General features: G+C 41.7%; 2 protein-coding genes across 2 annotated transcripts in view; both read left to right on the top strand.

Moving 5' to 3' along the window:
• Positions 1-1438: 1438 nt before the first annotated feature.
• The window catches only part of SMIM31 (small integral membrane protein 31), a gene marked incomplete at both ends in the record, with an annotated part of 36197 nt that continues 15040 nt past the window's right edge, over positions 1439-22595 (top strand). Inside the window, one exon of the mRNA XM_081215066.1 lies at positions 1439-1550. Within this exon, the coding sequence (XP_081071192.1) occupies positions 1439-1550 (112 nt within the window). The remainder of the gene's footprint in view (positions 1551-22595) is intronic.
• LOC308619943 (HMG box transcription factor BBX-like) lies at positions 5037-8279 on the top strand (the record flags this gene model as incomplete). Its single annotated transcript, XM_081239258.1, is given in 2 exon segments — positions 5037-8178; positions 8180-8279. Coding segments are annotated over 2 exon segments (2820 nt in total). The 5' UTR covers positions 5037-5458.

Here is a 22595-nt window from a genome sequence, read left to right on the forward strand (position 1 = left end):
TCTTCGTTTCTGTGCGTGGCTTTCTCTACTTGGGGCGAGCGGGGGCCTCTCTTCATCACGGTGCGTGGGCCTCTCACTGTCGCGGCCTCTCTTGTTGTGGAACACAAGCTCCAGACGCGCAGGCTCAGTAGTGGTGGCTCACGGGCCTAGTTGCTCCACGGCATGTGGGATCTTCCCAGACCAGGGCTCGAACCCGTGTCCCCTGCATTGGCAGGCGGATTCTCAACCACTGCGCCACCAGGGAAGCCCCGGTAGTATTCTTCATATCTTAAAATGTGCATACCTATGACACATAAATTCCATGTCTAATTTTCTGTCCTACAAACCTACGAAAAGCTACAGACTTCTGATCAATATCCCCCAAACTATTGTCAATTGTAAGAAGTATGTCCAAAAGAAAAAAAAAAGAATCAGAAATCTGTTCAAAACCAGCAGATTTTAAAGAACTTATTATCCCCTCACCCACCTCTGTCCTGCTATAGCAACACTGGAAGACTGCAACTAGGAAAGAGAGCAAGCCTAACTCCCACCTCAAATCTTGTCTCTCAACTACAGGGTATGATGAAGTCATTTAAAAAATATATTTAAAGGAGACTGAACCCTTAGGTGAAAGACCCCAATAAGTTATTTCCCTAAAATAGACAGTAAATAAAGAATTTGGAATGAGTTGCAGTGGAAAGATGTGAAATCTCTTTCTTTGGGTCTTCTTAAAATTATAACATTCCCACATATGTCTGCAGTGTTTTAAATATTTTACATTTATGTAGTAAACATTGAAAGACAGAAAGACAGAGGTTATTTCCAACTAGATGTTATCCTTTCCCCCCAATGGAACTATGTCTTTCCTTTCTAGACACATGAGCTCTCCTTTTTCGAGTCTGAGATTGGAAGTTCTCATGGTTGAATTGTTAACACATTTATCTTTATTTGGGTTGAGTTTGATCCAGCCACTCTGAAGACTATGGTTTCTTCACTAAAAATTGCTTCCATTGTAGATTTATCACCTGGTTGGCAAACGCTGGATAACTTCAGGCACAAGAACATTACTCTGAACCTGGGTGTGGTCAGTGAGATAGAAACCAACATTATTTTTTCCTTCATGATATGAAATATACTCTATCTTTACTCCCAGGGTTTTGTCCAAAAAACTCATAAAACATAAATTGACTCTGCCCTTCAGACTCCCATGTTCTCCTCCAATCTACACAGCAAAGTCTAAGTTCAATTACACCAAGACTGATGCCAAATTTCAAAAAACGAGAGCACCCTCCATTTCTGCTAGTGCCAGGTGTGTTGTTCCAGGTGCACAGAAGTATCTTTAAAAGTCTTAGTAAATCTCATTCTACAATAAATAATTACTCAACAAGTTCTCTCTGGACCAGGGTATACTAAGCCAGTGTCTGCTTTCTATTGCAGGTGAAGAAGTTTGTGGTCTTTCATGGAGCTTCCGTTTACCAACCTGGAAATGGCATTCATTTTATTGGCTTTTGTTATCTTTTCCCTCTTTACTCTGGCTTCCATCTACAGTGACCCGGATGAGAGGAATGAAGGTAAACAGAGAGAGCTCTTCATAAGAGTCCCCGTTTCCTTTCCCCACCCAATCCTCTTTCTCTATGGTTTGATTTGGTTTAGTTTCTATTCTGTATGTGAGAATGAGTTTGTTTTGGGATGTGCTGTGTGTGTGTGTGTGTATGAGAGAAAGGAGACAGAGAGATAGAGAAAGAGAGTTTTATTAAATAGCCTGAAATATCTACTGTGGCATTTTACCATTCTTTATTAAGAGAGGTTTGGAAATGGAAACGATTATTCACATGACTTTTAATCCCAGAATTTTGCAGGCCTTATGCCCTGAATTATATATATATACATATATATATACATATATATATACATATATATATGTACATATATATATACGTATATATATAATTTTTCTTTCACCATCCTCCCATCCCTGCCCCTCATCCCTGTCCCCCATCAGAAACTTAAAATGTGCAAAAAGCACAATATCTTTCAAAGTCGTTAAAGGTAATTTTCACAGGATAAATGCAAGTTCACAAGAAACAAATTCCATTATCATATACATATATGGTGTGTGGAGGTGTGCGCTTTTGTTCAACTATAAATAAGAAGGAAAAGAATTAAAGGTTTTTTCCTAATGAGCTCTTGTCAAAGCCCAAACTTTCCAAAAAAATGTAGAAGCGTTTAAAAAACTCAACACCACATGTTTGCTTATGGCCAATCATAACAATTATTAGCAATAATATGTAATTTAAATGGCAGTTCTTGGTATTTCACTGTAGTTCAGGTCCTACCAAATTTCACACAAAATTAATGGTGACTGACCATTTTTGAGGGCAAAAAATTATATATATATATATATATATATATATATATATATATATATATATATATATATATATGGCATATGCTAAGGAAATAATATATATTTGTAGAGAATAAGATAAAATCATAAAAAGAAAACTGTGCTTCCTAAAATTGGGATACCTCTCCATCAATTTTTGGCTGTGAAAGAAGTGCTCTCTGTAAAAGACAATAGTATTCTCTGTCTTATAAACATACTACACTTACAGAAGTAGAAAACAAGAAGCCACAGTAAACAGACATTCCAATTCGTGCTGACGTGAAGATTGGGAAGCATAACTGGAGTCCGTAAAGTCTTTTCCATGCTTCATATTGTTTTAGTTTAAAATGGGTTTGGCTGAAAGAAAGAGTAAGAACAAAATTGCAGTTACTTTAACTAGATGATAATGTCTTTCTCTCACACATAAAGGAAGCCTGGGGGTAGGAAGTTCCCTCCTGACACGACTCCCTGGTGTCCTGGACCCAGGCCACACTGTCTTGGTTCCCTCCCATCTCCTATGGCAGCTCCCATGTCCGGCACTGACCCAGCTGGCCCATCTTCCACTATCATCTATGCATGCCTGTCAGCAAGAAGAAGCAAGAGGGCACACCTCTTTCTTTTAAGAGCGCTCCCAGGACCTACACTCATCACTTCCCTTTGGCCAGAATTTAGTCCACGGACATACCCAAAGGAAAGCTGGGAAATGTAATAGTTATTCTGGGAGGCGCGTGCGGAGCAAAAACTTTGGGTTTTGTTCCTAAAGGAAGAGGGGTACAACCAGCAGTGTCTGCCAGACACGTAGACTCCTAACCATGCATTCACTATGGGGCTGCTAGTCATTAAAACGGGGAATGTTTGAGCTAGAAGGAATGTTAAGAGAGCATCTAATTTACTGATGCTTAACCAGAACTGAATATCAGAAACGGACCTCATACTTGGGTCCCAACACAAACCCAGCAAATACGCATTTCTGGGTGTCCCACCTGGCCACGTGTCTTTAAACAAGACCCCCTACCCCCCCCCCATTTTTCTAGCTTTCTTCTCTGGTTAAGAAGCATTGACCAACTATTCATATTTCAGATGTGACAACAGAGACCCACAAATGTTTAGTGAGTTTCTCAGGTGCTCAGTTAATTAGCAGAAGAGCCAAAACTAGAGCACAGACTCCCCGTTGCAAGTTCCTGCCCCCTCTCTGCACTCCCATGACTGCCCAGTTATGATCTATGGACACGGAGAGCCAGAACACTGGGCCAGTCATAGAAACTTACCTTTCCTTTACACTTCTGTATTCCGTTGTTCATAAGTTCCTTTTTCTTCTGCTCTATTCCTCCTATATCTGAGGTCTACTTTCCAAGCTAAAGCAATTCCTCCATTTGAATACTGTTCACTAACAGAACTAGACCCAGCTGCCCAAGAATTCTCATCGAAGAACACCCTTGCTTCCCTTCGTGACCACCAGGTCGGTGCCAAGCACAATTTTGCATGAAAGTACAAAATGTATACACTTTCCTAAATGTGGTAAGACCCAGGAGTAAAACCCACCTTCATTAAAATTGCAGGGCTATTTTAATCTCCTTTCTGGCACAAGCAGAGAATTGCAGGAGCCACAAAAATAAACTTAAGAGAGGCAGATTTAGTTTCACATGTGTATTTAAAATCTGATAGACTCAGCTATGGGTAATGGAGAATCTAAGTCTGAATGGGGCTCAGCTCCTATGTCAGGGAGCTGATTGTCTCATGGAGGATTCAGTTGTATAACCAGAGCAGACCCAGTGAATGGGCTACCAGAGTTTTCAACTAAGGAGGATGGGGTCAGAACGGAAGCTCTTCCTTGGGGGTATTGCGGTGGGCTTCACGGAGGAGGTGGCCACCCTGATGCAGGTGATATTGACAGAGTAGGGTGGGTGGGGTGCATTCCAACTAAGAAAACAGCTTAAGGAAAATTACCTGACCGAAAAAAATGAAATGTATAAGAGGAAAAATCAGCTATAGTTTGGAATGTACCTTAAGTCACACAAGGAATTGAACAGAACTGATGATCATTGGCCAGAATCTTCTCAAGTCCTTCAGAGGTCAGAAGACAAACAAAGCATTTTAACAGGGAGTCTCTTAAACTTAGGAGATGGGTGCCTCTGACCTCAGCCTCCCACGTGAGAGCAAAGGCTCTCAAGCTCTAAGTTGCACATAAGTCACCTAGAGATTTTATGAAAAAGTAGACTACTGTTCAGTAGGTCTGGGTGGGACCTGAGATTCTGCATTTCTAAGAAGCTTCCAGGTGACGACCATGGTCTAGAAGACGAGCCCAGCCACAGATGTGACACTTGCAGGCCCCAGGGGGCCAAGCTCATCTGTGTGCAGCAGGGGAGGCGGGAGCTTGGCTACGTGGCTGGGCGTCCACGTTCCGTCCCGTAAGCAAGGCCCTACAGGACACGGGGCAGACCCAGAGCTGGAGGGCAGGGCCTCAGCCTCCAGCACAGCGCAGTCTTGCCTCAGGTCCTAACGTGTCAGGAGTGGGTGGATTATGGTTTAAGAAAATATTTTATATGTTTAGAAGAGTTGAGACTCATTCTTATTTTTTTCGGGAAGAAATTGTATTTAATTAGATTAATTAATTAATCATTTAGGTTGAAGTATAGTTGATTGAGAATGTTGTGTTAGTTTTAGGTGTACCGCACAGTGATTCATATATATATATTCTTCTTCAGATTCTTTTCCATTATAGGTTATTACAAAATATTGAGTATAGTTCCCTGTGCTATAGAGTAGGTCCTTAGTGGTTACGAGAGTCATTCTTTAAAACTCAGAATCTTGGAGTGTACAGTGAAGGGAGGCCAAGCGGCCCCTCGAGCTCCTCTCTCTCCACTCTCCCATAGAGAAGCCCTGACTGGCCGCTGAGGGCGAGCCACACACACGCCCTCGCGCCCGGCGAACCCGCGCGGTCAGTATCATATGACACAGGCTTTGCCGCAGTTCATCTTCCTCCCTGTGTACTTTCCGTTTGCCTTCCTGGAATTCTGCTGCATCACAGAAGCTGGAAGTTCTGATGTTCCATTGAAATCACGATGGAAAGTCTTGACTTGACCGGTCAGAGTCATGAGAGGCAGTCATAGAAATAAAGATTATTGCGCAGAAGGAGAAGGAGCTGGAAAACGACCAAAACGAAAGTGCCTTCAGTGGCATCCATTGCTAGCAAAGAAACTTCTTGACTTTTCAGAAGAGGAAGAAGAGGAAGACGAAGAGGAGGATATTGATAAGGTTCAACTTCTTGGGGCCGATGGTCTAGAGCAAGATGGTGAAACTGAAGATGATGAATCACCAGAACAGCGAGCCCGGAGACCAATGAATGCATTTCTCTTATTTTGCAAACGTCATCGCTCTCTTGTACGTCAGGAACACCCCAGGCTTGATAACCGAGGTGCTACCAAGATACTAGCTGATTGGTGGGCTGTTCTCGATCCAAAGGAAAAGCAGCAATACACAGACATGGCCAAGGAGTATAAACATGCATTGATGAAAGCAAATCCTGGCTACAAATGGTGTGCTACCACAAACAAGCCTGTGAAATCCCCAACATCCACTGTCAATCCACGGGAGAAACCATGGGCCTTCCCATCTGACTCTTCAAGAGACTTGCCAAGCCCCAAGAAAACAAAGCCTGAAGAAATGCCTCAGCTTAACTTTGGGATGGCTGATCCTACTCAAATGGGAGGCCTGAGCATGCTGCTTTTAGCTGGAGAACATGTTCTTGGTACACCAGAGATATCCTCTGGCCCTTGCAGGCCCGATGTTTCAGAATCCTCTGAATTGCGTCAGAAGTCACCATTATTTCAGTTTGCCGAGATATCTTCAGGTACCTCCCCCCCTGATGTTCCGTCAAAACAATGTCAAGCATCAGCCTTGTTTCAGTTTGCAGAGATTTGTTCGAAGACTTCACAGTTGGGCGCTGCTGAACCTGTAAAACGCTGTGGCAAGTCTGCACTCTTTCAACTGGCAGAGATGTGCCTGGCATCAGAGGGGGTGAAAATGGAAGAATCAAAGCTAATAAAAGCCAAAGAATCAGATGGCGGAAGAATTCAAGAACTGGAGAAGGGCAAGGAAGAAAGAGAAATGAAAATGGAGAAAATAGATGAAGCCGGGTTCCAGAAAGAAGCAGAATTTGAAAAATCAGCTAAGGAAAATGTAAGAGATTCTAAGGAATTAAGAAATTTTGAGGAGCTGCGAATGGATGATATAATGGGTATAGAAATGGAAGCTCCTAAAGCAATTAAAAAGGAAGAATTAGAGGAAGATCAAAAAGGTAGTCACTTCCCTGATTTTTCTTACTCTGGCAGTAGCAAGATAATAATAAGCGATGTTCCCAGTAGAAAGGATCACATGTGCCATCCTCATGGCATTAGGATCATCGAGGATCCCACAGCATTAAGCAAACCAGAAAAGCTAAAAAAGGAAAAGAAGAAAAACAAAATGGATCGACATGGAAATGCTCAATCCACACCCAAGAAGACTTGCAAAAAGAGGCAGTCCTCGGAATCTGATATCGAGAGTGTCATGTACACCATTGAAGCTGTTGCAAAGGGAGACTGGGGCATCGAGAAGCTTGGAGATACCCCTGGCAAGAAGGTCCATACATCCTCGAGTGGCAAGGGAAGCATTTGGGATGCCAAGCCACCAAAGAAGAAAGTGAAATCAAGAGAGAAGAAAATGTCAAAGGAGAAATCCTCAGACACCACCAAAGAGTCAAGACCTCAAGATTTTATCAGTATTTCTGCCAGCAAGAACATTTCTGGTGAGGTCCCAGAGGGTATAAAAGCAGAACCTTTGAGCCCTATGGAGGATGCATTACCACCCAGTCTATCGGGACAGGCCAAGCCTGAGGACAGTGAGTGTCACAGGAAAATAGAGACTTGTGGCTCCCGGAAATCTGAGAGGTCTTGCAAAGGTGCTCTTTATAAAACCCTGGTGTCTGAGGGTATGCTCACCTCTCTGCGAGCTAATGTTGGCAGAGGGAAACGAAGGTCAGGAAAAGGAAAGTCCTCTGATCATGAAGAGTGTTGGCATGAAGAAAGCTGGACATTCCAGCAGAGTGGGACCAGTGGAAGCAAGAAGTTCAAGAAGACAAAGCCAAAGGAAGACTCTCTCCTTGGCTCAGCAAAGCTGGATGAAGAATTTGAAAAGAAATTCAACAGCCTCCCTCAGTATAGTCCTGTTACATTTGACCAGAAATGTGTACCTGTCCCAAGAAAAAAGAAGAAGACCGGACATATGTCCTCAGAACCGACCCAAACCAGCAAAGGTCCTTTCCAGTCTCAGAAAAAGAACTTATTCCACAAAATTGTCAGCAAATACAAGCACAAAAAGGAGAAGCCTAATGTTCCGGAAAAAGGAAGTGGGGATAAATGGTCAAACAAGCAACTCTTCTTGGCTGCCATGCACCCTACAGAAGCCATATTTTCAGAAGACAGAAACACCACAGAGCCTGCTTATAAGGTTAAAAATGCCCCATCCATTCCCAACACTCCAGAGCCAACAACGGCGCAAGAACCCTTGGTGGGCAGTCAAAAGAGAAAAGCAAGGAAAACCAAGATCACACACCTTGTCAGGACAGCAGATGGCCGGGTCTCACCAGCAGGAGGTACTTTGGATGACAAACCAAAGGAACAACTGCAGAGGAGTCTTGTTAAGGTGACCGAGACAGGCTGCAATGACGAATGCTCACACAACCAAGAGGCCACGGAGACGCGGAGCAGCACCCCGGAGATGCCCGCCGTGTCTGCGTTCTTCAGCCTCGCTGTGCTGGCCGAAGTGGCTGCCATGGAACATGCATAGAAGTCAGAGATCAACTCCGCTCACCCATGATGGACAGCCAAAAGAAATGCCCCAGACTCCTGTACTTATTTCTTGCGCTGAGCAGTGAAACGCCCTTTCATTGTAAAACATTGTGCTTTACCTACTACCCTAGCCTTGTCTTTATTGAGAGATGCTAGTGAGTCCATGTGGTGGCAAATATAGACAGCAAACAAGTGCTTGTTGCCCTACACGGCCCAGATTCACTTGAAGCAGAAGTTGGCACCCTGGGCCAGTTTGTTCTTTCAGAACCCAGAGTCTTTGAGGGTGATGTTGTCTGTCTGATAATGAGCAGAAATGGGATGATCCTAGAGCTTTGCTTTCTATTGAAGGCTTTTGATGGTAATAGGTGGTAACTTGGTAAAAGGCTGCCTTTACCGTAGCTCATCCAGCATCTCTTTTACCAACCAGAGAGTGTGAAACTAGTTTCGTATATTACCTTGTTATTCTTTCAAAACAAAAACAAAAAACAAAAAACAAAAAAACTGACACTGCATTAGTTATTATTAGATATTCTTTGTCTTTTTTGTACATAGAGGTTTATGTTCTAAGATGGTTTATATAATAGGTTTTACCTACATTTATATTGTAGAATAATATTAAAAAGCCTCTTCCAGAGACTCCCAAACAGCACGGGCAGGCAGATGTACCGCTGTTAGCGGTGTATGCTCGGCCTTGTGGTCCATATATTCTGCACTTTTATATTGGCCACCAGAGTGGTAGTTTGCTGGCAAAAAGAGAAAGAGAGAGAAGAAGCAAAATTACAGTTCTTACAAGCAGAATTTTTTTCTTAGCCTTGAGTGACCAAGAAGAATTTGCTTGGGTCAAATTGTGGCGAGTATTTTCCCAGACAGGGGAAGAGTCCAGCAGATTACAGATTACTGATGTTTTCATGCCTTGAGGATTCTTTTATCTTTACACAAGGGTCTGAGTGACCAATGGATCGTTCATACAGACAAAAAAAGAAAAATAGTATTCAGAAGTGACCTTAGTATTACTTCACTATTCAGAACACATTGAAGACACACTCACTTTGTGTGGTCTTTGAGCTACAGCCCTTTTACATCCATCCCAGACAGACTGGACGGGTAGCAATTGCTATGCACAGCCTAATTGGCACTGCAGGTTTTTAGAGCCATTTTGAGTTTTTGTGGTTACGGAGGTATTGATGAGGGAGGTGTGCCTGACCAGAGTGGGACTCGCAGTTATAGATCCACCTGCAAGTTTCCTGTTTCCTTTTCATGTTTTGTTGCTTTTGAACATAAAACCAACCATACATATGCCAGTGCAACTGGATTAACTGGCTTAGAACATTCAACATATTGACTCCACCACCTGACGTTCACAGTACCTTGTTTCTTAGCAACAGATGCAAAGTGATAAATCAAAATTAGTCTTCGGCTACAGATTTTACAGGGTATTTGTTCCATAGCACAAAGTATTTCCCCACTCTTGCATCACAGCACAAACTACCAAATTTTAATTATTGGATTCCAGCAATAATTTTTACTGGTTTTCAAACTGGCGGAATTTTGATAGTGTTAGTTCAAGTTTGAAACTTTTGAATTTGATCTCTAAATGGTGACAGTTTACAAGGTTTTATCTAGCTATCTTATTTATACTTGACTGAATTGTAATGATGATTTTTTTTCTAATCGTAATTTGACGTCATAGCCATACAAAAAATTGACTCTATTCGTACTGACTAGGTTTAGCTTTTCACGGTTGTAGATATTACTTCCATTTCGGTGCTGGAAAATATGTACAACATACTAATAGAATTGAAAAAGAACAGCGAGATTTGGGCTTTTTTTTTTTTCAAAGCAGGTAAAGAGGGCATCAGGGCATTGGAACGGTGTCCTCAAAAATGCATATTCCTTGTGGGCATGGAGGAAGAAGGAATTAGTAAGCAAGGTTAATCAGAGGCAGAAGCTTAGCCCCATTCACACAGAAATAAATCAGGTGAGCAACCCCAGATTTTAGCATGATATTTTTACTATGATGCTGTTGTATTAATATTTTCTAAATTTCGAAACACAAAGTGAATGTTTGAAAATTGCTGGGTCCCAGTGTTGGTGGCTGTTGGAGTTTCTGGACCACTTGCTAGCAGTGATTTAAAAATTATAATTAGCTAAAATCCAAAAACAAAATAAAATCAACAGCAAAACTTGTTTGGTGCAGAACATGCACCTTGACAATGGCACTAACTTGTTATTCTCTAGAACATGTTAGAACAGGTCTATTTTTGCCAGTGCCCTCTCCTCCGGTCCTCTGAGTACATTTCACTAGAGTTCCTTAACAGAGTGCTGTATATTCATGGGACCTTTTTAAAACAGAAGCAAAACAAAAGATGACTTTTTCTATGTGATTAATATATCTTACCTGATCTGCTTTTCCTCAACCTCAGTGGCTTTTCCCTTAGGCAGGGGTCGGGGTGGAGGGCAACCTACTGGATACGACTGTTTTCAGATACTTTAGAAAAAAAAAAAACCCACCTTTTTGTAGACATGCTTAATTTTTAAGCGGTTAGGCACTGAGAGTAGCAGAAATCCTGCAAAGCTTTATAGTCTTTTAGACACTCACCTTGTCATTTCTCTGAGTAATGTCTTGATTTCAAAAATAGTGCTTTTCTCATGCCCTGAATCCACTGGAGAGGGGTGTTGGTATTTTCAGGTAACAACATTTGTGAGCACACATATTGCAGACCAACATGTAGTACCCTCCCCCATTTATCATTTTCATTTCACTTCTCTCATTCTTTTTTATTTTGGAAAATCATATTGCTATGGTGTGTACCTTAATCTGCCAGCAAACACCATCTACACTCACATTTGTCCCACAAGCATCCTCAAGAGAAAAAGTTGTTGCACCTTATGTATATCTCAAGCAAACCAAAATATGATGCTCTTCTGCTTTTGTTTTATTCTAAATTGTTGTATCATATCTTTCTGAAACCATTCTGAATCTAGTTGAAATTATCAATATTTATGCTTTTACCTTAATTTCTAGATTCAAACCTGTATATAAATCTTTTGAAAACAATTGTCCTAGCCCTTCTCTGTGTTGCTGGAAGCGGATGATTTAGGCTCAGATGGAGACACAGTACTGTTCCAGTTTTCTTTAGCCTTTTATTTATTTAGTTATTCTGGGTATTTTCCTATGTAATTTTGAAGTGTGTAGAGTATATTATAGTTACTGAAGCTGCAGCTCTAAGAAGCTGAGTGAAAGAGAGAAAATACTGTAAGACGCCCTTCTTAAGTGTTTATTTGTTTGGATAACTGTAATGAGGCCAGGAAAAGGCAAAAGGTCCCACAGCCACTTTGAAGACACAGGTTCTTATCCCCAAACTAGGTTAGGTCCCAGATTTTAGATCAAAATGGTGAATTCTTTAAAGCCCTCTTTTTAAAAAGGATATATCATACCATTGTAATTCTGACAGTCTTTGCCCCCCCCCGAAAATATATTTATTTAATTCCATCAGATGAGCTTTCTACCAGTGCCCCCTCAAAGCCATGCTGAACTCATTCCCACGTTATCACTGTTATTATAGTTCCTGCCACTCAAACTGCTGCAGAGAAAAAAAGGGATGGAACACTATGAACAAAAAGGAGCATCTGAATGGGTCTGGTTATTTAGAATCCAACTTGTGTAATCCCTGTCACTCTCTTATCAAGTCAGATGCTACTCTGCCTGAGTCATAGAAAATTTTGTTTGCACTCTGTAGTCCTTGGCTCATCCTCTGGAAATGTTTGCACCTATGTAAAATCTCAAGCAGATTATAAATCAATACAGCACTAGGAGTAAGCTGAAAACTGAATGACATGTTTTGTTTAGACAGTTCCGGGGGAGGGATGGGGAATATCAAGTAACTCTGTTCCAAGTTTGGCATTTGGCATTAATGTGAAGCAGTGGGACCATGCTGCCTGCTAAAGTACTGTACGAATCTAAGTGTTCTGGAGACCAGCAGCTGGAGGCTGGAGGCCAGCATCCATACAGCAAAGGGGAAGCATCGCCGCTTCTTGGGGGAAAAGGAAGGAAGTCGTGCAAGGCCTGGAGTCATCATTTGTAAAGGGAAAGTCGGGGTGTACGTGATGCTGTGAGAAGGTTCACCTTTGATTGCACTGCTCCACAGAGCCCTCAGATAAGGCCAATCCTAATGGGCTACCTCGGCTTTAACGGTTAATTTCAGTAAGTTCTGTTTCAAAGGTTTGTCTTTTTTTTTGCTTCTACCGTTAGTGCCACTGTTTTCCACTGCAGTGTTTTGACTTCCCAAACCACCTTCTCCAGAGAGAACAATGTATTGCTGAAAATGGGCAGTAGAAGCAAATGCTCTTATGACATTTGACCTATAAAGTATTCAGAGTGACTGTTAGGTGGGAATTAAAATTTAGCTTTCCCCACATAGGATCTTGTTTTGCACCTTATAAAGAGTGTACTAATTGTTAATTAGGTGTTGCTTTTATTTATACAAGCGTTCCCAAAGAATTAGATTTGGATTTTGTGTTTATTTGAGTTTGGGGATTTTTTTTTTACAGTTATCTTATTTAGATTGACTAACATCATACTTACAATAAAAAAAGAAACAGGGGTTCAGTTCATCTTACCAGATATGTCTGGTGATGTGTTCAGAGTCTGATGGACTGCTTTGCTTCGATATAGTTTGGAAGTGATAGTGAAGTTTATTGTACCCCATAGTAAATGACCTTGTCCTTTTCACTGGGGACATTATCTTACATTTTAGAAAAAGAAGCAGCAAAAGAGTGAACAACAAGACAAGTACATTTGATTCCCCTCATACACCTCCATCTGTCTGTGCTACGCTTTCCTTAAAAATATCAATATACATTTTCTTCACACATAGAAAAAAGTTTCCTCTCCTGGCCAAATTTTATTTGTGGTGGTATGATTTATACTAATAACGGAAAAGAGGAAACCTTGTACTTAGAAGTTCGGTGGCCACTGTTTCCTTGTTGCAGTCAGTGGTCAAATTTGATCCTGCTCTGAAGTTGATCTTTATGCACAGAATTAGTTATTGTGAACATTACTACTCTTTCCAAAGATTTTCTAATAACTTGGGCCAGAACTGGTTACCAAGGAGCAAGGCCCTAATTCCTTGCCTCCACACCCTCCCACTGCACCGCACCACACGTCTTACCTCACAAGCTCTAACCTAAATCACAGAGGCACGCGTTTCGTGGACTAACCATGACCTCCCTTTGCGGCCCCAGCCGGGTGCTCACGTCCCCTGACACCTCACTTTAGTGCGTGAGCTCGTAGCGGCAGAACTGCGGTGGGGGAGGTTTGTGATCTGGAGCTCAACACATGCTTGGCAACATGTTTCTCATTTCCTTAGCACTCGTGTCTTGCTCTCAGGAATCTGTCGAAAAGGAATAAAAACCACCTGAGAGTCCACATTACCAGATTATGAACTTTTCCCATAGGTTTGAATTGCTTACTTACCTGTTATAAATTAACCTCAGCTTCATTTGACCACCAGGTCTTAAGCCTGTTGACAGTTTTCAGCATGACCGAATTGCTCATTTTTCTTGCTTTCAGAAATTGGCTTGGTTCTCTTTAGAGTTGGTGTAAACGTGCCATGTAATAAATGATTTCCACTTAATGGTACAACAGAATTATTGCTTTCTTAGATGTATGTGTAGTGAAAGTCAATATACACGTTTATATAATTTCTTTCCTCAAAATCTTATACTTAATTTGATATTTCTAAAAATTGCACATGTAAGTCATGTGTAGAACATGCTAAAGTACTTTAACTGTGATCTTAAAACTGAATAAAAACTATTTAATAAAAAATCAGAATATTGGGCTTCCCTGGTGGCGCAGTGGTTGAGAGTCCACCTGCCGAGGCAGGGGACGCGGGTTCGTGCCCCGGTCCGGGAAGATCCTACATGCCGCGGAGTGGCTGGGCCCGTGAGCCGTGGCTGCTGAGCCTACGCGTCTGGAGCCCGTGCTCCACAACGGGAGAGGCCACAGCAGTGAGAGGCCCGCGTACCGCAAAAAAATAAAAAATAAAAAAAAAACTCAGAATATTTTAGTATTGCAAGAGTTCTGCAGCTCTTAATAGTTTGTAAATCCACTATCTCATTTGTAATTCACATTCTCAGTTCTCTTACTCTAAGGGAATAGTTAAGACAACTTTCCTTGTTGAAAAGGGTATAAGGTATGACAAAGCCCTGAGATATTTCAGGAAATCGTATTTATTGAGAAACTGACCAAGAACCCACATTTTTCCCTGTTCCTCTAAGAAGTCTCCAGAGAAAGATTTTCAAAGACTGTCAGTTCAGTTCTTCTCCCTGGAAGAAGTCTGGCTATTTTGATCCCTAACGGAATTTACATAGATCATCTACATTTGACCACTCAGAGGTACTGAAGAACATTGCTTTTGTTCTGGACCATATGATGTATTTTAAAACTTAAAGTTGAAACATAACATATAGTGCTTCTTTGCAAATATGCGTCCAAATAAGAACAGAAATCAGTCACTGTAGAAAAACATGTAGCCCAACAGACATCTTGACTGGGCAAGGAAGCTTCACCTACCACCACCGTGATCAAAAGCACGATCGCATGTGGACTTTCTTTTATTTATTTATTTATTTGGCTGTGTTGGGTCTTCATTGCTGCATGCAGGCTTTCTCTAGTTGCGGCAAGCAGGGCTGCTCTTCGTTGCGATGCACGGGCTTCTCATTGTGGTGGCTTCTCTTGTTGTAGAGCACGGGCTCTGGGCATATAGGCTTCAGTAGTTGTGGCTCCTGGGCTTAGTTGCTCCATGGCATGTGGGATCTTCCCAAACAAGGGGTCAAACCCATGTCCCCTGCATTGGCAGGTGGATTCTTAACCACTGCGCCACCAGGGAAGCCCCCCGTGGACTTTCTAATCACACCAACAGGTTCTAGCATTACACGAGCACCCAGAATTAGTCATGCCAGGATCGTGTCGCTCTCCTTTGAGAGTCATAGGTGCTTACATCATTGCCATATTGTCTATCTTCAAATTAATAAAATTTTTGTAACTTGATCATTACAGAATTAACTTAGATGGTGCCTCTCCAAAGAAGTTTTAAGAATCCACTCAACCTGAAAAAAATAATGGTCGTCTCATCTTCATGACTTAAAAATTGAGAAAAATAAATGTTACATAATGGTAGTGGAACTAGAATGAAGTAGGGCTGCTTTTTCCCAGCCCAGGACACTGTTTCCTGGAAGACCTGTCTCACTGTCAGCATAAAAACACTGATGATAGAAATGTTTATTAGGTGCCTTCCATGTAAAAGACAAGATGCCAAGCACTTTAGATGTATTATTGTTTTTAATCTTAAAATAACCTTATGAGAGAGGTAATAATAACTTCACTGTTTACAAGTGAGGACCTTGGAGCTCTAACCTTGACCTCAGACCACTCAGCTAGTGAGTGAAGATCCCAAGTGAGGCTCTAGTTCACAGGATCCAGAACCTTGTGCACTTTCCCTCCAGGTTCCCTTGAAAAAGTTATTTGCTTTTTAAAAAATGCATACACCTCTCTTTTTTCCTACAAAGAATTTAAATTGGCTAAAAATCTATAACAAGATAAAACTAAATTTCCAATAAGTAGATAAAGAAATCCAGGCAAAGGGAACAATAAAAGTAGGAAAAATAGAAAGTGGGTAGTCTTGGTGAGGAGAAGGCTAGCATCTCGTTTCAGCAAAGAGTACACATTGTGTTATTAAGATTCCTGCATTCATGTCCTGACTCTGCCATTGGTGACTGTGGGATTTAGGGAAAATTACACAAATTCTCGAAGCCTTCATTTTTCATGTACTAGGTATAATAATGACACCTGTCTCATAGAGTTGAAGTGAGAATTACATGAACTAAAGCATGAAAATGCAGAGGGGTGGCTGCTATTGGAGTTTTGTTTTGAAGTCTGCAAGATTAGGAATATATACTTTTTTTTTTTTTTTGTGGTACACGGGCCTCTCACTGTTGTGGCCTCTCCCATTGCAGAGCACAGGCTCCGGATGCGCAGGCCCAGCGGCCATGGCTCACAGGCTCATCCGCTCCAGGCTTGTGGGATCTTGCCGGACCAGGGCACGAACCCGTGTCCCCTGCATCGGCAGGTGGACTCTCAACACTGTGCCACCAGGGAAGCCCAGGAATTTTTTTTAAAAATATATTTATTTTATTTTTTGCTGCGTTGGGTCTTCGTTGCTGTGCGCGGGCTTTCTCTAGTTGTGGTGAGCGGGGGCTACTCTTTGTTGCGGTGCCTGGGCTTCTCATTGCAGTGGTTTCTCTTATTGTGGAGCATGGGCTCTAGGTGCACAGGCTTCAGTAGTTGTGGCTCGCAGGTTCTAGAGCGCAGGCTCAGTAGTGGTGGCGCACAGGCTTAGTTGTTCCACAGCACGTGGGATCTTCCCAGACCAGGGCTCGAACCCGTGTCCCTTGCATTGGCAGACGGATTCTCAACCACTGCACCACCAGGGAAGCCCCAAGATTAGGAATTTAATAGAACAATGAGGTTCATCCTGAACTAAAGGAAAATATTTACTGCAGAACCCAGAAAATTTTACTCTGTCAGTCCACACACTGAGTCAACATATATGTTTTAAATATCCAGCAATACAACATATTCAGTGCCAATCAACTGCAAGATGACATCACATGGAAAGGATAAAAACCTGATGTCAGGGAACGGTAAGGACTCCACTGACAAATGAACATTTAATAGAGTTAGACTGCTTACCAAATGTAGAAGAGGATATACAGAAACTTCAAAAAGGAATAAAGTGAACATCAAAAGACTGAGACATCTCAGAAAATTGAAGAAGTCTTGAATAGTTTTTGCAAATGGTATCTTCCATCAAATTGTGCTATGAAAATCACAAGTAAAGTGTGTTGTATGAAGCTATGGCTTCGAATCAATGCCTCATCCATTCTTTGTGCTAAAATTAGCTTACAGCTGCAATTATAAATTGCCTTTTATTAAATAAGTGATTCAGAAAATTTATTTTTATTATTTTAAGTGTCATTTTTCAAGATAAATGTCCATTCAAATTATTTTTTCTGTCTTCTATTAAATTTTGCCCTGAAAGGAGATCCATTTTAAATGATTATTTTCAGTATTAAGTAGTCTTAGATTAAAAAGAAGTTTCCTGTTACAGAATTATGCACTCAGCAGCGTTAACCACCATCAATTATCATCCAAGAAATTAGCTGGATTCACGCTCTGCCCATTTGTAGGAAGTGGGTGTGAAATTTGGTCCTGTGCTTTCTTTAAAGCCAATCCAGAGGAGAAAACTGACAATGTTGAAGTTAACCTGAGCTCTCAGGTAGGAAATTCCCCAAGCTTTTGTTTTCCAAAATCCCCTCACTCTTGTGTTCCAGGAAATGGCTGACCGCAAACAGCAACCTTTCCCATACTATGTGAGAAAGACTCACTGGCCACTCTTTCTCGTGACCCCCAGAGACTCTTGAGGACCCCGTTGTTTACCTATGGCAGGGACAAACAGAGACCTTTCCCCTTTTACCTGCACATGCTGGCAAAGACAGACAGCTCCTTGTTCTTTGTCTCACGGATGGCTTAGCTGAGATTAGAACTGTTTGTCCCCCCTGCAATTAACTAGACACAGAGATCAACTTTTCCTGCACAGCTAACTGATGGAGACTTCCCTTGATGACAGAACAATGCATAGGGTAAAGCATCCCACCTGGGGCATCTCCACTCCTCCCTGTGAAGCTAAGGAGAAACCAGCTGCTGAGGCTCCATGATCTCAGATCTGGGCCGCTCTCCCTATTGCAATAGACTGAATCAAATCAGTATCATTGCTTTCTTCGTTACTGTCTTTGACAATGCACAATCTTCTTCCTTATAGGATAATCTGATATGTATATGATAAAAATAAAATACTATAGTTGCTAGTTGGAATACAACTATTTCTGGTATGGAAGAAAGAAACAAGAGCTCTCTAGTAAACAATCCCATAAGCGACTCTACCTCGGTGGTTTTGAACTTTTTTGGCTGAAATCCACTTCCAGATTCCCTACCCACCCATTTACCCACATGTGCAAAAGTGAAAGTTTCATAAAAAAATACTTAGCCTCACTACAGGTGATATATTTTAATACTTGTATTCTATTCTATTTTTCTTTTTTTTAAATGCTGATGGCAATCCACCTAATAGACTATGTGACCTATTAAATTCCAATTAAGTACTATCATATTCCATTAAATTCTAATCATTTCTCAATTCTAAATTCACGCAATAGCAACAAGTTTAGCAGGGAAGACCATTTTCACAAGCTATATGTCAATCTCCCAGGCAGAAACCTTTGCTAACTTACCATTGCCTAGAGAATAAAGTAAAAATTCCCAAGGCTCTTGGTATTCTTCCAAGTGGGAAGGTTTCCACTTACCTACTAATAGTGTCCTCCTCCTTCTCTTCTACCGGAATCTTATTCTTCAAGCCTAAATTCATTTCCTTTCTTCTGTATTCACGGTAACCCCAAATGAGCTCTCTTCCTGGGGAATTTCATAACATATCTTTTGTATATCATTAATATGGCACTTATCTTTATCACCTTGTATCTCCCTAACCTGGCCCTGAGAACTGTTCCCCAGTCCCTGGATCACGTGGCCAAGCAAGATGAATCTGCTCTCGTTTATATGTGAGGCAGGCTTTGCCCTGCAGGGAGTAAAGCCACATGCCCATCCTTTCCCCTTCTGTGACACCCAGCATAAGTAGATTAAAACTCAGAGCTCATTCTGATCGTCTGCGGAGAGATTTCGGTGTCTAAAAGGTGAAAACCAGTAAACCAAGCCTGTGGTGCCTGGAAAAATTCATTATGTTTGTGAGTATAGGAAACGTAACTACAAAATAATGAGAGAGATTTGCGTAATTTGTTATGACATTGGTTGGCTATTCAGAAAAAATATTTTTATTTCATGTTATTTACAAAAAGACACTACTAGGCATGGAATGAGAATAAAAAATTAACCGATCCCCAGTCTTGCCCTTAAACTTTAGAGACTTACAGGAGAGATGAAATAGGTAGAGAAAAGTAAAAAATAGTAATTCTTGTTCACATCAAAATAACATTCTTTATCTCTGTATGGATTTTTCATAGAAAAAAATAATAAGATAGTAAACCACCAAAAGCATGTTTTAAAGAGAGTAAGAAAAGCTACTTTGTGTGTCCCTTGGAATATCGGCTCCATAAGGCAGAGATTGGGTCTGTCTTAGTCACTGCTTCATTCCAACACTTACAACACTGCCTGGGACATAGGTGGTTCTCAATAATTCATGACTCAATGAATTAATAAATACCTACAGCTGATTTCTTTAGACAGGCTCAACTTGAGTACCAAATATTATTAGCATAATACATCATCTTTCTGACTCATTCTCTAGCTTTTCCTACTGCTGCTACTAATAGCTCATATTATTTTATGTATAGTCATCATTTAATCCTCATACTAAACTTATGAGGTAGATATTTCTATGGTACTCTATCTAAAATCCCAAAAGAATACCACTTGGAATGTTGTTTGTAAGCAGGGTCCTGTCTCATGAACTGGTGAATCAACAGAACTGCCATGATGCAGCTGTTTTGTGGACAGAGACAGCCTCTGAAATATTTATAAACCTCCTTCTTGAAAACTCAGTGATAACGCCGCACAAACGACCTCAGAAAACACAACTCAATAGAGAAAGGCTCTCCGTGTGCTTGACGTACATTGGATCACCCTTCTGTAATGTTCAGGTTTGATATATCCATGAATGGAAAATACATTTTAACCTCAGTCAAATAAAACATAACTAGGAAGGGTATACCTGCTGGATAGAAGAAATTATTAATGCATGCCAGAGTCAGGTATGAAGGATTTGTGGATTTCCACGTTTTGTATCATCCAGACAACTGCTTCCTTTTATTTCCTTGAATTATGAAGAGTCATTTTCCACCCATTTTATCACCGCTTAGTTTTCAAATTGAACACTGTGAAGCTGGAGCATAAGTTTAGAAGAGCTAAGTGTGACGACCTCCTGATACCTTTAGAGAAGAGCACGGTGTGATGCAGCTATTTCCTGCCCGGATTATATTGTCCACCTGCACCAGGCCCTGTCTTTGAAAGCTATCTGCTCTAATGACCAATAGGAAGTGATAAAATGTAAGTGACCCATCAGGGAACGTTAAGGATATCCTGGGTAGGTAATGATCCTTCATCAAAGGTGTGTCCAGCCTCCTGACAAACAGGGGCTTCCAACCCCCCCACTACTCCCTCCCCATGCCAGACCCTGTGGGAGCTGCCAGGTGAGAGCCTTGGTGACTCCACCTGTGATACAGGGAGCTTGAGAGAGAGAAATTAAGCCCAAGGCTGGTGAGCCACCCTCCTCATTAAGAAAAATTTTAAATTATGTTGAAACCCTTTAGTAAGATTCAAAAACTTTGTTAAGAATTCCTTCAAATGTTTCAGCTGCTGTTATCCAGCTGTGTCAGTGTGAGCAAAAAGCCCTATGAAGGATCCTTCCCACCCTTACATCCGAAGAGACTGGATGGAGGGTCAGTAGAAAACAGTGGTTAGAATCTACTTGTTAGAGAGGAATGGTTGGACTCCTGTCCCTGCTACTCGCTCACAGTGTGACTTGAGCAAACTGCATAAATGCTCCAAGGCTCACTTCATCTATATAATAATAATTGCCAACACAAGGCTGTTGGGCAAATTAAAATATGATGAAATATTTTAAACAAGCACTACCTCCTTATTTTAAGAATGAAATCGTAGCTGCTGCTTTCATTATTTTATTATTATGCTGCTGTTGTCCTGACTGTTGTTTGGTTTGTGTCTGTAATCAGCTGTCTGTAGGGTGAAACTATTAGTGACTCTGTAACGACCAGCCTGCTGCAGTTAAGGAGACTGCTGTCTGCTAGGTTGATGCTTTGCTGTTGTTAATAGAATACTCTTTTGGCATTTCTCCTATACATGCTGTCTATTTGCTCCACAGAAGCAGAATTATGTTGAAGTAAGACTCTTTTCTATAGTGACTTATAAGCTATTCTAATTTTGTTCTCATTGTGGTTTTTTGTTTTGGAGATCCGTAGCAGACATGACCTTCCTTCAAAAGAAGAAAAGGGGTTTCCCTGGTGGCGCAGTGGTTGAGAGTCCGCCTGCCGATGCAGGGGACGCGGGTTCATGCCCCGGTCTGGGAGGATCCCACATGCCGCGGAGTGGCTGGGCCCGTGAGCCATGGCCACTGGGCCTGCGCGTCCAGAACCTGTGCTCCGCAATGGGAGAGGCCACAGCAGTGAGAGGCCCGAGTACCGCAAAAAAAAAAAAAAAAAGAAGAAAAGACACCTCCTCTGATCTGGAAAGACTTGCTGATTGGCCAAAAAATAGTTCCCAGTACTTTTTTTTTTTTTTCGGTACACGGGCCTCTCACTGCTGTGGCCTCTCCCGTTGCGAAGCACAGGCTCCGGACGCGCAGGCTCAGTGGCCATGGCTCACGGGCCCAGCCGCTCCGCGGCATGTGGGATCTTCCCGGACCGGGGCACGAACCTGTGTCCCCTGCATCGGCAGGCAGACTCTCAACCACTGCGCCACCAGGGAAGCCCCCCAATACATTTTTGAATTCTAGAATTTAGGTGGCTGTGTCTTTAGAGGAACATTGAACAGATCAAAACAGATCACAAAGAGCAGTGGTTACAGCCCAGTCACGGCTTCAGCCCAGTCAACTCTTACCTAGCCTATAAAGGCCTCCATAGTTACTCCCTTGGACAGCTGGACCCGTGTACGTCACTGTTGATCAGACACCTCGCTGCCCTGACCACAAGCTTTTCAGATACTCCTGAGGCAAAATTCCTGCACTTTGCAGTGAATACATAATCTTTTGGGACTGATGTGATGCTAAGAAACTCCTCTTTCTTTTTCACTTCCTCCCACTTTGGCCATAGCATGCCATCTCACAGAGGGCCCCATGCACCTAGCTGAAGCAAAGGCAAAATTTTAGATGCTGATAGAATTTGACAGTAGAGCTCTGAAGGGCAGACTATGGCACCCTTGTTGTCCATTGTTCACTTAGATGTGGCAGTTTATGGACAAGGAATAGCTGAAGAAATCTTACAAGGTACTCATATCCACATGCATTTCCAGTGCACTGAGATGGACACTCAATAAATGCTGGTTTTAAAAAATAACAAGAACATTTAAGGCATCAGAAAACTGTCATGGAATTAGCCTACACAGACTTTTGAGAGGAGGTGGATTTGGGGCTGTTTCTTGAGGGAAGAAAAAACACATGGAAAATCATAAAGAGAGAATTCAGGAAACGTGTTTAAGCAGGGTGGTAAAGGCACCACCATTTAAGCAGTAAAGGCAAAAAGATAGATGTGGAAAG

Source organism: Mesoplodon bidens (assembly GCF_964165515.1).
Source record: "Mesoplodon bidens genome assembly, chromosome: 1".
NCBI lineage: Eukaryota > Metazoa > Chordata > Mammalia > Artiodactyla > Ziphiidae > Mesoplodon > Mesoplodon bidens.